The sequence below is a fragment of the Python bivittatus genome, unplaced genomic scaffold, assembly GCF_059951505.1.
Source record: "Python bivittatus isolate LINGU-HERP-01145 unplaced genomic scaffold, Pbiv_v1 ctg000080_np1212, whole genome shotgun sequence".
Lineage (NCBI taxonomy): Eukaryota > Metazoa > Chordata > Lepidosauria > Squamata > Pythonidae > Python > Python bivittatus.
This window is the reverse complement of record NW_028277035.1, coordinates 77,448,515-77,461,174: the sequence shown is the minus strand read 5'-3', so window position 1 is coordinate 77,461,174 and position 12,660 is coordinate 77,448,515. Positions and strand designations below refer to the sequence as shown.

At 38.5% G+C, this 12,660-nt stretch overlaps 1 protein-coding gene across 6 annotated transcripts in view; it reads right to left on the bottom strand.

Moving 5' to 3' along the window:
* TAFA4 (TAFA chemokine like family member 4) overlaps nt 1–12,660 on the bottom strand; it is a 166,517-nt gene that overhangs the window by 12,005 nt on the left and 141,852 nt on the right. For 3 of the 6 annotated variants that reach the window (XR_015794950.1, XR_015794949.1, XR_015794948.1), the window contains exons 6-7: nt 12,524–12,650; nt 4,769–4,992 (exon numbers count right to left, since the gene is read on the bottom strand). Coding sequence is in view for 1 of the 6 variants with exons in the window: in XM_088134363.1 (XP_087990489.1) it covers nt 4,949–4,992; nt 12,524–12,650 (171 nt within the window). In the remaining 5 variants the exon portion in view is untranslated. Of the gene's footprint in view, nt 1–2,095; nt 4,993–12,523; nt 12,651–12,660 lie in introns of those variants that run through there. The other 3 variants (XR_015794951.1, XR_015794952.1, XM_088134363.1) reach the window with 2 other exon arrangements.

Here is a 12,660-nt window from a genome sequence, read left to right as displayed (position 1 = left end):
ATCAACCTCTCTGCCTCAGGCAGAGCCTGCCTTAAGGACACTGGGCTCAACCCAAACTCCACTTTCTAGCACACATTTGGAATGAACATTTACAATGGATTAAGGGACCACTTAAATTTGGAAGATTGTTTTTTTTTAATTACAGTGGTACCTCGAGTTACGAACACCCCTCCTTACGAATTTTTCAAGATACAACCAGCTCCAGCCCCAAAAATTTACCTCTACTTGCGAACTCCACCTCAAGTTACGAACCAGATCCACGGCCATTTTCCCTGCTGCTACGCGGTCGCGGCTTCCTGTGGGCGAGATCGCGGTAGCAAGGAGATGTTCGGTGAGGCTTGTGGTGTGTTTTGTGGCATTTGGAAGGTTTTTGTGGCATTTGGAAGGTTTTTGAGGTTTAAAAATAAAATGCATATGTTTCAGAACTGTTTAGCCGTATTTACATTGATCCTTATGGTGGAAATTTACCTCGGGGTGCAGCCAAATTCAGAGGGCGGATTAGCCGTATTTACATTGAACCTTATGGGGAAATTTGCCTCGTGGTGCGACCAAATTTGGAAGGCGGAACGGATTAACCATATTTACATTGAACCTTATGGGAAAATTTACCTTGAGTTGCAACCAACTCGAGTTGCAACCAGAGTCATGGAACGGATTAAGTTCGTAACTAGAGGTACCACTGTACCTTGGACTTAATTGCACAGTTAAATACCTTCGTGGGAAAAAGGACCGTTTAACTTTCTTAAGGGGACTAGTTGGTGGATTTTCTTAAACAAAAAGATAAGGGAAAATTGTGAAAGATCATGTGATTATAGAATCATGAAGAGCTGGATGGGTCTTAAGAGTTAAGGAAGAAAAAAAGAAAGGCTCTCTTATTTTTGTTGCTTTACCTTTTTGGATTACAAATTTAAGGAGAGAAATAGCTAATATTAGGAAATCAATGAAAGACGGGAGGAAAGGACCGTCAACAGAGCAAATAGAGATTATTCCAAAGAGTGTACAAAGGATGTTGGAAAAAATTGAACAGAATGTTGCAGCAGCAGTGGCAGTATCATTGATTGAAACACTTAAGAGAGATTTGATTTCATTTGAACGAAGAATGGAAGAAAGATCTGCAAACATGGAAGAAAAGATGAATTAAAAAAAATGAAGAACCTGCAATACAAATGAGTAAGACAGAAACAATAATCCAAAAGATGAAAAAAGATTTAGACAATGTGACACTACCAGATTTAACAGAGAAAGAATTTTGCCTGAGATTGAGAGTAGCTAGAAAACAACCTGGTGAAGACAGTAATGAGAGGGTTGCTGAAGCCCTAAAATTCATTTTTGAATGGGAGGAAGAAGACATAGCTGTAGAGACAGACAAGGTATACAGAATTAACACAAGGAATGAAAAATTAAGAACCGTACTAACCATACTTGTGCGCCTTGTCATGAAGACAAAAAAACAGGTTCTACAACAACATCTCAACATTAAGGTAAGGATTAATAATACCAGAATACTACATAAGAGAAAAGAATATAAAATTGACTTGTTTGATCAGGGATAAGATAATAAGTACTTTTATAAAACATTGGAAACCCTTTATGGACTTTTTGCTGAAAATGGACAGAAGTTTGCTGATGATTTCTAGATTTGCCGATTAAAAAGGGCTGACTATGAGAAGAAGCAAACTACATAATGTAATCTTAAAGGGGGTGGAGTGATACTAAGCTTGTCTGTAACTGCTGTAAAGATCAGAAGTTGCTTCTTTAAATATCTTTTTCTTTTTTCTTTTCTACACTTTTTCTCTCATCTTTATTAATCTCATTTTCTGTACTTTTTTCATGTTTTACTCATGCAAAAATCTCTAATAAAAATTATATTTTAAAAAAGGACTACAGTTTAGCAAATTAAAACTTAAAGAATACCAGGGTGGAACTTGTTTGTCCATAAATGGCAGTGTTTGCAGATAGCTCCCTTTGTCCCTGTTAGGCTGTCTGCCCAATCTGATCAAATTAAATCCATCCATCCATCCATCCGTCCGTCCGTCCATCCATCCATCCATCCATCCATCCATCCATCCATCCATCCATCCATCCAAAGCTAGCAAATTGAAAAGCAAAGTGCCCATCTGCAACAACCTAGTTCCATCTATTTCCAAACACGCCATTTAGGTCCCCACAAGCATTCTTAACAAATTAAAAAATGATAGGCTGTTGCAGCTTCATACTTTATTAGGGAACGTGTTCATCTGCTCAGAGAAAAGATAAAGTTAATATGAGATGATAGAGGGGCCAAAGGATGCCACAGAAAAGGTACCACAACCTCAATCTTCTGGTAAGAACTTGCTCACTCTGGTTGCCATTTTGCAGTAAGCAGAGCCCCCCTCCCACTACATGGTTGCTATTATATGAGAGCTCCAAAACGTTGCCTATCTTAAATGCCAGTACGCTGAGTTGCTAAATGATGGGAAAAGCTGTTTTTGGTCATCTGTATTTGTCTCCTAGCACAGAATCAAGTAATTTTCCAAAATGTTTAGCTAACGTGGGGGTGAGGGGGGTGACAGCTGCCCTATTAACGAATCCTCTATTAATTAACAAATTATTAAAATTAAGACTCTGAAACAAAAAGGGAGAGATGTTATCCTGATTTTAAAAGAGGATTTCTGTGAAGATTTTGGAATGATGTATGAATATCTCAAGATGTTCCTCGCAAAATAAAAGCCAACAATGCCTGTTATTTTAAACAGCTTTGCACTGTTACAAGAGAATTCCCATACCGATGTGAATAAATTAGTGAAACATCAACTTCACGTTTTTGGCACTTTTGGATCTATAAAAATTGTTTGTATCTTAACACAGAAAAAATTACATAGAAGACAACAATTACTGGGTCACTTATGGTGAATTTGTAGAGAGAGAGAGAGAGATGGATTGCTACATTTAAACATATTTTAATGTATTTTAAAGTAAAGTGATAAAATCAGGAACAGGCTGAAAATCAACTTCCTTTATGTAAGCTGATATCAAAACAAAGTGAACACTTGGGGGAAGATGGGACCTGGAATGATATACAACTAAAATGATAGGAAATAGTTACATGTTATAGTTACATGTTATAAATCATGTGAACTAGAAAATGTAGTCTACTAAAGACCTGGATGTTTAATTATTACAAATAGCAACTAACTGAAAGAGGGGGTATTTCTTCTACCTAGAACTTTGTTTATAGGATATAAGTATGCTTCTAAATAAGTGGCAAACAGCAAGCAAAAGCCAAGCAAAAGAGATTCCTTCCACTAATATTTCTAGGTAGAATATTGGCAGTTTGATCCAAAGTCCCAAGAGGCTATTCAGTGTCTTACAATTATGATTTTCCGTTTTGCCTCACTGGCACCAGGAAGGACATTGCCTTGTCTCAGCACACAGGATCAGAAATCAGATTAAATGTAGATAAGCACCAACACAGGCAACTTTAATATAGCACTAAAACATATATGGGCTGTCCTCATCCTAAAAAATTTCCTGTTACTTTCGGTACATTAATATGGACATCCAATTAAAAGGTCATATTGTATCTGAAGTGCAGAGGGCTAGATGTGCGGCTACAGGTTGCCATTCTAGTACTGTTAACATATGAGATTATAGATGCTGTCATGAGTAAAGGTTTTAATTTTGCATGTGGACTATACTGTAAGGATGGCCAAATCTGTCAAGTTCAGTTTGCTGAAATTGAGATTTTTTTTTTTCAGATTTGCATCACAATTTATATAAACTTTGGTGCACTTCTTCAAATGTATACATTTTGGTTAGTGATGCTGTCTAATACACAGCTTTCGCAAACATCTTTCTTTAATATAATGATTTTTTTGCATATTGTATGTTGTACATTTGCACAATATTGTTCATTACTGTACCCCAAGTGAATCTAAAATGACTCTCCTATTTTGGTGATGTTTGGAGGGTGGGCAAGGAAATGTAATCTTCCTTTCCAGTAAATACAATACATTCACATTCAAATGTGAACAGAATAGTTTTCTTTTTCATTTTATTTGACTTCTATATTCCAGAAGTCCAGGGTACATATGCCCATGACCATCATCATTTGAAAATGACAGCAATGTATAAGTTTTATTTTATTTATTTACTTACTTACATTTATTGGCTGCCCAACTCCACTGGACTCTAAATGAGCAATTAGCTTGTTAATTTCCACATGTATGTAGAACTTGGAAAGTGTGAACTGAGATCTCAATATCCCTCGAGTTGGGTGGAAATATCTAATCAATGTTTGCATTTTCTTTCAGTTTCTGGATGGAGCGTAACAGAGCAGTACCTACAATGCTATTTTATAAATGAGTGGACGTGTCTGATGCTGTAAAAACTACCTACTTGTAGAACAAGTATCTTCACTACTCTCTTTAACTCTTTAACACTGTACAAATGGAAAGAAACATAGTTGTACAGACTGTTAACAGAATATAAAGATTGGCAGAAGCTACAAGTTACTGAGCATAATGATTTACTTCATGAGTTCATTTAATTCTTATTAAATCCTACGTAAAAATATATTGATGTGAATATTTAAACATTAATTCAATTGCCTTTCCTATCATGTTCATCTGAATTATTTCTGGTTCTTAATCTAATTATTCCCACAAGTTATATGAACCCAGTTCCAGTATTTAAATGTCATAAATCAAATCCTAGATGATACACTCCAGTAGATGTTTTGGCTTCCTTTTACAGTTGTTCATCCTGAACATGAAAGGGTTAGACTTACAGTTCCTGTCTTACAGTTCTTTGTAAGAAGGTTGTGTTTTGAAGAGCGTTGTCATCATTAAAAAGAAGACAGCTCTAGTTCTTGCCAGCTAATTTGAAAAGTTGACAGTCCAAACTTGACACTTTCCTTGCCAAGTAAATGTCTCTGTGCAGCAGTCGGGATATTTGGTTGTAAATCCCATTATTCCAACTTTGACACATGTTTACTTTGTGCTACCGTGTCACCTGCAAGCAAAGGAAAAGAGGAATGTGAGAATCATATGTATAAATATTGTTGCTGGTAATTGGCTTTAAAACCTCTTCAGAAGGCTTAAATAATCAGAATGAAAATAAAACATATACAAAGGTAAAACCAATTCAGTAGCCTCATAGTCATACCTTTGCAGTGATATCTGAGACGATCAATGGCTTGGGAAAGAGGTGAGTCTTAACCAGCTGACAAAATGTAGAGGATGCTAGATGTGCTCTAGCAACAGAAGCGGTCCAACTGCAGACGGTCAGTCACAAGAATCAGCCTTGGCATTTGTGTAAATTCACCCCATGTACTGAGCAGGATGCAATGTACCGTAAATGATGTGCAATCAGATCATCCTCTCTTTTCTTACTTTTCCCATTTTCACTCCTGAAGGAAGATGAGAAACTTCCAATCCTGGTTTTCAGTGAACTGCAGTTTGACATTGTGGTAAATATGGCAAACTGGGGGAAACTGACCTTCTGTTCTCAAGCCAAAACCTGAAGCTAGACTCAAAGTGTTTTGGGATTCTGTGCAAGTCCTTCTTCCTAGAGATTCACCAAATACTGAGCACTTGTGATAGTATTGTGTTGATTTTTCCCCTTAGTTTTTCAGAAAGTGGGATCTGGTTTTAAGTGTTTTGGATTTTATTGATGGACTTTCTAAATCCATATTCCTCTTGATGGGTATCATTTTACACTGTGAATTTCCCTTCAGCTAAAAGTACAAAGACGTTGGGAATGTACACCTATATTTACAAAACACAAGTTATTTATAAGTAAAGTTCATATTTTATTTTATTTTATTTTATTTATTTCATTTTATTCAATTTATATGGCCACCCATCTCAAGTTTATGACTCTGGGCAGCTAACATTGTTAAAAAGTATAAAAGCATAACAAAAAACACACATAAAACAGCAGCTAGAGTGAAAACAGCCCCTTTAGTCACAAATTAATATAACCAATGCTTGGGCTCAGCCCCACCTCCTGACCTCCAGGCCCGGTGGCAAAACCAAGTTTTTAAGGCCGGCAGGGTCAGGACCAATCTGATCGTGAAAGGTGGGGGCGGAAATGAAGTTCCAAAGGCTTTGTGCCATGTTAGAAAATGTTCTCCTCTTGGGCCCAGCCAGATGGCCTTCCTTAGCAGACAGAACCTGAACCTCTTCTACTGGATTTAATGGGACAGGTAGAAATAGTGGGGACAGGCAGTCTCTCAAATAACCTGGCCCCATTTTGTGCCTTTGAAAGAATAAGAGAGTAATTAGGGTACTGCTTTGTTACTCAACAAGAGCTAAAGCAGGGGTTCCCAATCCGTAGTCCAGAGACCATTGGTAAAAGTTTGTAAGGGAAGTGCAAGTGCTCCATGGCACAGGGACATTTTTCTTAATGGATCAAATCTTGCAAATACCAATTGTTCCAATTTTGGAAGATTTCAGGCACGAATATGATATCTCAAGAAGCTTGCTGGGTATTTCAATTAAAAATTGCAAATTAATTGTAACTGAAAGTGACAACCTATGAATGTGGTCTAGGGGAATCATGTGCAACATGGAGCCTTGTCTTCAAAACTTTTCATGAAATGAGTGGTGTACATGAAGGAAATGGTCCAAGTAAAGGGAAAGAAGGTAACAGCTGAAGGATTGGTAGGACTCTGGAATCAGAGAACGAAGGGCTTTATGCAGACAGTTAGGTAAATGCAGACAAATGATAAGGAATATCTGAGAGCTTTCGTTTGTTTCCAATAACTACCTTGGCTTTATGCTTTCTCCATGCTTTATGTACATTTTAAAACAGCTCTGTTAGTTATGCCCAGTGAATATCAACAATAAAGTACAATCCATTGATTTTTATTTAGTTTTGTAATCCCTTCAAAACTGGTTTATCTGTGTGCTAGAATTCATCTTGTCCAAGAAGTTATTGTAGCTATTAACAACATGCAAAAGCATCATTATCCAAGGTTTTTGTACATGCTTCTCTTTTTAATTTTCTCATCAAATGTCCCACAGTGCTGCTGAAAGGACTAAGCTCTTTTTAAAGAAGCTGAACCCTCCCTTACTAACAGCTTTGAGCTGCTTTTCAAATACCTAATCATTTGTAAGGAGATTTTCATGCATTATCTTCAGAATAATGTCCTCATTTCCCACCTCTGTAATCCATACGGTCAATAAAGAAATTGGATGCTCAGTCTGTCTGGCTGTCACACTGGTTAACCATTTGCAAACTATTTTTTAAAAATATTTTTAATACCGCATAAATTACATCAGCATTGGCTTTTCTATCATCATTGGAGTTTGAAAGATTTCATAAAACTGGTTACTCCCATCAACTTGCTGCAATGGATTTTCCTCATTTTTTTCTTTACTGGCCCTATTTTAACCAAGGGTTGGAAATCCTATGTGGTGCAATTTCTGAACCTGTATGCCATGGTGATGTTGTCCACAATCTAAACAGTTATTCACATTTTAATCTGCTAACGAAGATACCTGCATTCTGGGCATTGATTCCCCACTCACCAAGGGATACTAACATCAAGTCTTATATTAGAGTTTTGTTTAAGTGTTTAGCAACCCTCAGAAATTACCAGGTTGCACCAACTCCTACAACTTGCACATAGAGATGTCTTCTAGGTTGCCCTAGTGATTCTGAATGGATAAATGCCAGAATTGCACAGATGCTTTGGACATCCAAAGAATTATATCTACTTTGACAATATTCCAGATACCTTTAATTACCAAAAAATTTAAAATACCAAGAGTCCAAATTGATATTTCTCCAGACCAGAGGCCTTGAGAGGGAGGGAGCAGGGACTCCATCTTTTCAAAGCATCACCCTCTGTTGGTGTAACATTCAGTATGCTGGTGAACGGATCTGGGAAGGCCTGATTTCCCCTCCCAAATCCTCATCCATGATACTAATCAAGTTTAGAAACATTTACTTCTCAACTGCATAGGGACTTGCTCAGTTGAGGGACTTGTTCCAGTCCTTTCATCATTTTAGTTGCATTTGTCTGTAACTTTTCCTTTCCTAAAATGTCTTTTACATGCAATAAGCAAAATAGCACATAGTATTTTAACCTTTGGGCTGTTGTTGTTTTGGTATAGATGCATCAGGATAATGGCAGCTTTATTTTCAGACTTTTTCCTGGTAATTCCCAATATAGAATTTGCCTTTTAAACAGCATTATATATTTTACTTATTTTTTTATTTATTCAAATTTATTCGCCGCCTAACTCAATGGACTCTGGGCAGTGTACAAAACTTGGGAAAAAACATAAAAACAAATAAAGACATTAAACCAAACAGATAACCCAGACTGAAATAATCTTACACGCAACAAAAATCAAACAAGACCCTAGACAGACAATAAGACATCAACCCCAGGCTTGGGACCAAAGCCAGGTTTTCAGAGCTTTCTGGAACCCCAGGAGAGAGGTTCCAGACCATCCTGATCTCTGGGGGGATGCTACTCCAGAGGGTAGGGGCCACAACAGGGAAGGCACACTTCCTAAATCCCACAAGATGGCAACATTTAATGGAGGGGACCTGGGGTGCACTGACTCTGCTGTAACATACTGGGAGGGCAGAAACAGTTGCAGGCAAGCAGTCCCTCAGATATCCAGGCCCTATGCCATTCAGGGCTTTATAGATAGTAACCAGCACCTTGAATTGCACTCAGAAGTCAACTGGCAACCAGTGCAGTTTGCGTAGCAGTGGATACACATGGGCACACTGAGAGGCACCCATTACTGCTTGCACTGCTGCAATTTGAACCAGCTGTAGCTTCTGCGTGCCCCATGTAGAGTGCATTGTAATACTCTAACTGTGAGATGACCAGGGCATGAGTAACTGTCTAAATATTTAACACTGCTGTTATAATTTCCAAGGAAATAAAATGGAAGTGTCATTTATACACAGAGATACATAACTTTATAAAGCATTTTTGCTTGGACTGATAACATCAGCAATAACTCCTTAGAGAGAGTGAAGCAGCACAGAAATGATAGTAAATAACTAAACCTTTTTTAAAAATCTAGAATTATTCTTTAAGTAAATAACAGTAACTATCAACTGTTCGTGATGTTTTGATGAGTTCTATTTTTACGTATGGAACAGCCAGATAAAGTGAGCTGCTCTTTTGAAAATCTGGCAGTCTAAAAATTGTATGTCTCAACTCACAATCAGGCCTTCATGTCAAGAAAAGAAGATGGAGTTGCAGTTAAACACACAAAAAGTCAATCTGCACATTGCACTAACTTAGAGCTTGTTTAAACAACTGGCTAGGTTCATATATTGTATAAACCATGCTTTACTATGGTTGTGTTCATATGATATGCTAAGCCAATACTAAAAAAATTATATTGTGGCTTAGCATAAGGACCAATCCAAGCCAAAGAGGTAGAAAGTACATAGGAATGGATGAGAATGTCATCCATTTAATGCTAGGAGTGAAAGCCTTCATCTATTTTCCTTCTAATCTGCCCTTAAAACAGATGGAAATCTGCATTCGACTGCATTTCTATGCATTGCTCCGCTCTCCTGTTGCTGTACTCATTTTGATAAGGAGATGAGGGCTGTTTTCCTGTGCCTGTTCTTTCGCACAATCATTCAGTTGGAAGGGCCATTTAGGCCACTGAGTCCCCCTCTGTGCAAGATTTCAGATCAAAGCACCCACAAGAGAGGCTTTATTCTTTAAAAATTTAAAACACAGCACCTGCCATGCAAGATAAAAATCTTTCTGACAATGTGCAAGTGTATTATATTGTGGTGTTCTCTTCTGGTTGATAAGATAGGGCTGTCCCGCTGGACCTAGGAGGTCAGCCAACTTACAAAATACTGACCAGGGAAGTAATGTGCTTTCACTTAAGCCCTGGTTTTTGGAGCTATTGCAAATAACTTTAAATTGTAAGTGTAAAAGAGGTGGTGGGGGGCAGAATGCTTGTTGCCCTTAGGAGTTTTACCTCCTATACTATCTATTTATCTTTCATCTATAAAGGGGTTTGTTTGTGCCTGTGTATGAGCGTGTATGTAGGGGTGTGCAGGTACAGATGCAGGTGTGCGCAGGTGTTTCTGAATGGAGAGATGCCTTTTGATAATGAACTGCTTCTGCAGTCCTGGCAAGCCCAGAAGGGAACTAACTGAGCCAGTTCATTCATTGTTATGCATATCCAAATCCACAGTATGAAAAGAAGCTTAGGGGCCTTATCTGAATATCCCTGGCCCTTGTTTTTCTCTCCAAGTGAAAAGCATACTTAGACACTAACAAGAAACATGGAAAAGCCTCATCACAGGCAAATTAGCAAATTAAAGATACTTGCAGCACCTTTGGGTGCAATGCTAACCCATTAAGATCAAAGTGAGCTTTGCCACTGACTTCACTGGGATGCAGATTGCACACTTGGGGCTCTCTTCTTTGAAGAGGGGAGTTAATAGCTTGTTACTTTAATGAAGCAAAGCCAGTTAAGGGCACTCCTGGGTGCTAATTCAGCACAGTAGTTAATCTCAAACTATAGATGTGCACAAAAGGCCAAATCAGACTTGGAATCTACATTCACACATATGAAGAAGGTGAAACCATTTACGCTCATTTCCCGTCTATATAGGTCTGCCAGTTCTTTTGCCTCTGCCCAACACCTCACGGACTTTGTTTTGTTTAGATTGCATTGGATTCTGGTGACTTCCCCATGGGTGTGGACAATTCATATGCTTACACTTACCAGTTGTGCTTTGAGTCTCTTGTATCAGCCTTATATCATTCTTTTTGGTAGCTTACACCTAAAATCAGCTTAGGACAGTGTTGTTCAAACTTGGCCACTTTAAGATGAGTGGACTTCAACTCCCAGAATTCCCCAGCCAGCCATGCTGGCTGGGGAATTCTGGGAGTTGAAGTCCACTCATCTTAAAGTGGCCAAGTTTGGACCACACTGGCTTAGGAAGGCTTGAATTGAATAACTCAATGTGGCATACAGCAGGCTCTGTCAACACTGACTCATGCTCTTATCACCACATGTTTGAACGTGACCTTATCATCTCACTCTATATGGGGCTGCCCTTGACAACTCAAAAGCTGCTACTGATGCAAAATATCATGCAGCAGATGCAATCTCTGCTGCCTGCCTGCAGACAGGTGAGAGCTCTTATTGTAAAATGACACCGAAATACTGCGTGAGGGCACTGGCTGGTGCTGGTTACCTGATCCAAATAGAACCTGCCTATCTTGTACGTATGGGTGGAGGAGGGATGCTGCAAACCCCAATCTCCTGGGATAAGATCATTTTATCTCCAAAGGTCAGAATGGCTCTCTCCCTACTGATGTTTTTAAGTCTATAAAGATGGTCCTCTTTATGCAGCATTATACAGGGTATGAGGCGCCAACACAGATGGCAGATGTCTAGGGAGTGAATGGTTTTAAGACTGGTTACTTCTGTAGAATAACAGAGATATTTTTATTATTAATTTTAAAATGTGTGCATTATTATTTTACTATTCATTTGTGTCATTTTTGTTGTGATGTGACCTGCCTTGAGTCTTGGATGGAACCAGCATAAAAATGACAGGAATGAACAAACAAGCAAGTGTACCTGTGTGCAATCTGTAGGCTTTTCACTTGTATGAGGGAATTTTTCTTTGTCTCTCTTTTCCCTCAACTTTCCAGAACAAATTTGGGATCATACAGTCCAGAAGAATAATTTTCATCTGTCAGTAATCTCTGCTCTTCTGGCACTGGTATAGCAGTGGGCATGCCTCTCACTGCTAGCAGAATATATTACATCTGTGCCCTGTTTCAAGCTAGCTGAATTCTCAGCTTGTGAATGGTGACAATAAGGTCAGCATCAAAGCAAACTTCAACCAGCCCCAATGTGTTTTCTGAAAGCTGAACTTTAAATCAGTGTCAGATGACCAATTAACACAGACCAGATTGAAAATTTCAGCTGATGCTTTAATAAAGGCCTGTGGGCAGAGTTATGCCATCTGCATGTCTTAGAAAGAAATCATACTATATTCAGTAGGGCTTATCTCCAGGCAGGTGGGCCTAGGAGCAGCATCTTATGTTCAAGCAGGTCAGGTTAGAGCTAAGTTCAAATGAGTTGAATTTGTACCAGGTCAGACTATTTCTCCATTGAGTTCCTTATGATTAGCATCAGCTACTCAAAGGCCTCAGCAGAGGTTTTTTCCATCACCTCTTTATAAATTTGAGATGCTAGAAGGTGATCCCATGAGGTTCTGAATGCACAGCATTTTATTTAGTTACCTTAATTAAAAAGCATGCCATTTTATCCAAAGTTTAGATCCAAAAGTTTGGTTTGTCTCTTAAAGTTCACTGACTAACTGGGATGGGTGGATAGAAAGGCAAATATAGTAGCTTTTTGAGATTTAACCAAGTAGTCCAACATGGTTAGTGAGCATGACTCCAGTCAGATGTTCTCCAATATACATGCAACACTTCTGTGAACATAAATTGCCCCATTTATTTCAATGTAGAGAGTACATGCATACATGTGAATGCACACACATTTTTTCTCACCTGAAGTGACTTGAGCAACCTGAGGCTCCCTCTTCAGCAAGGCACTCACATTAATGACGCTCATCTCCCCACACATTTCCATGTCTGGGCAGTGAGTCATCATACCTGATGGTATCATGGTGAAAGGCTACCATTTT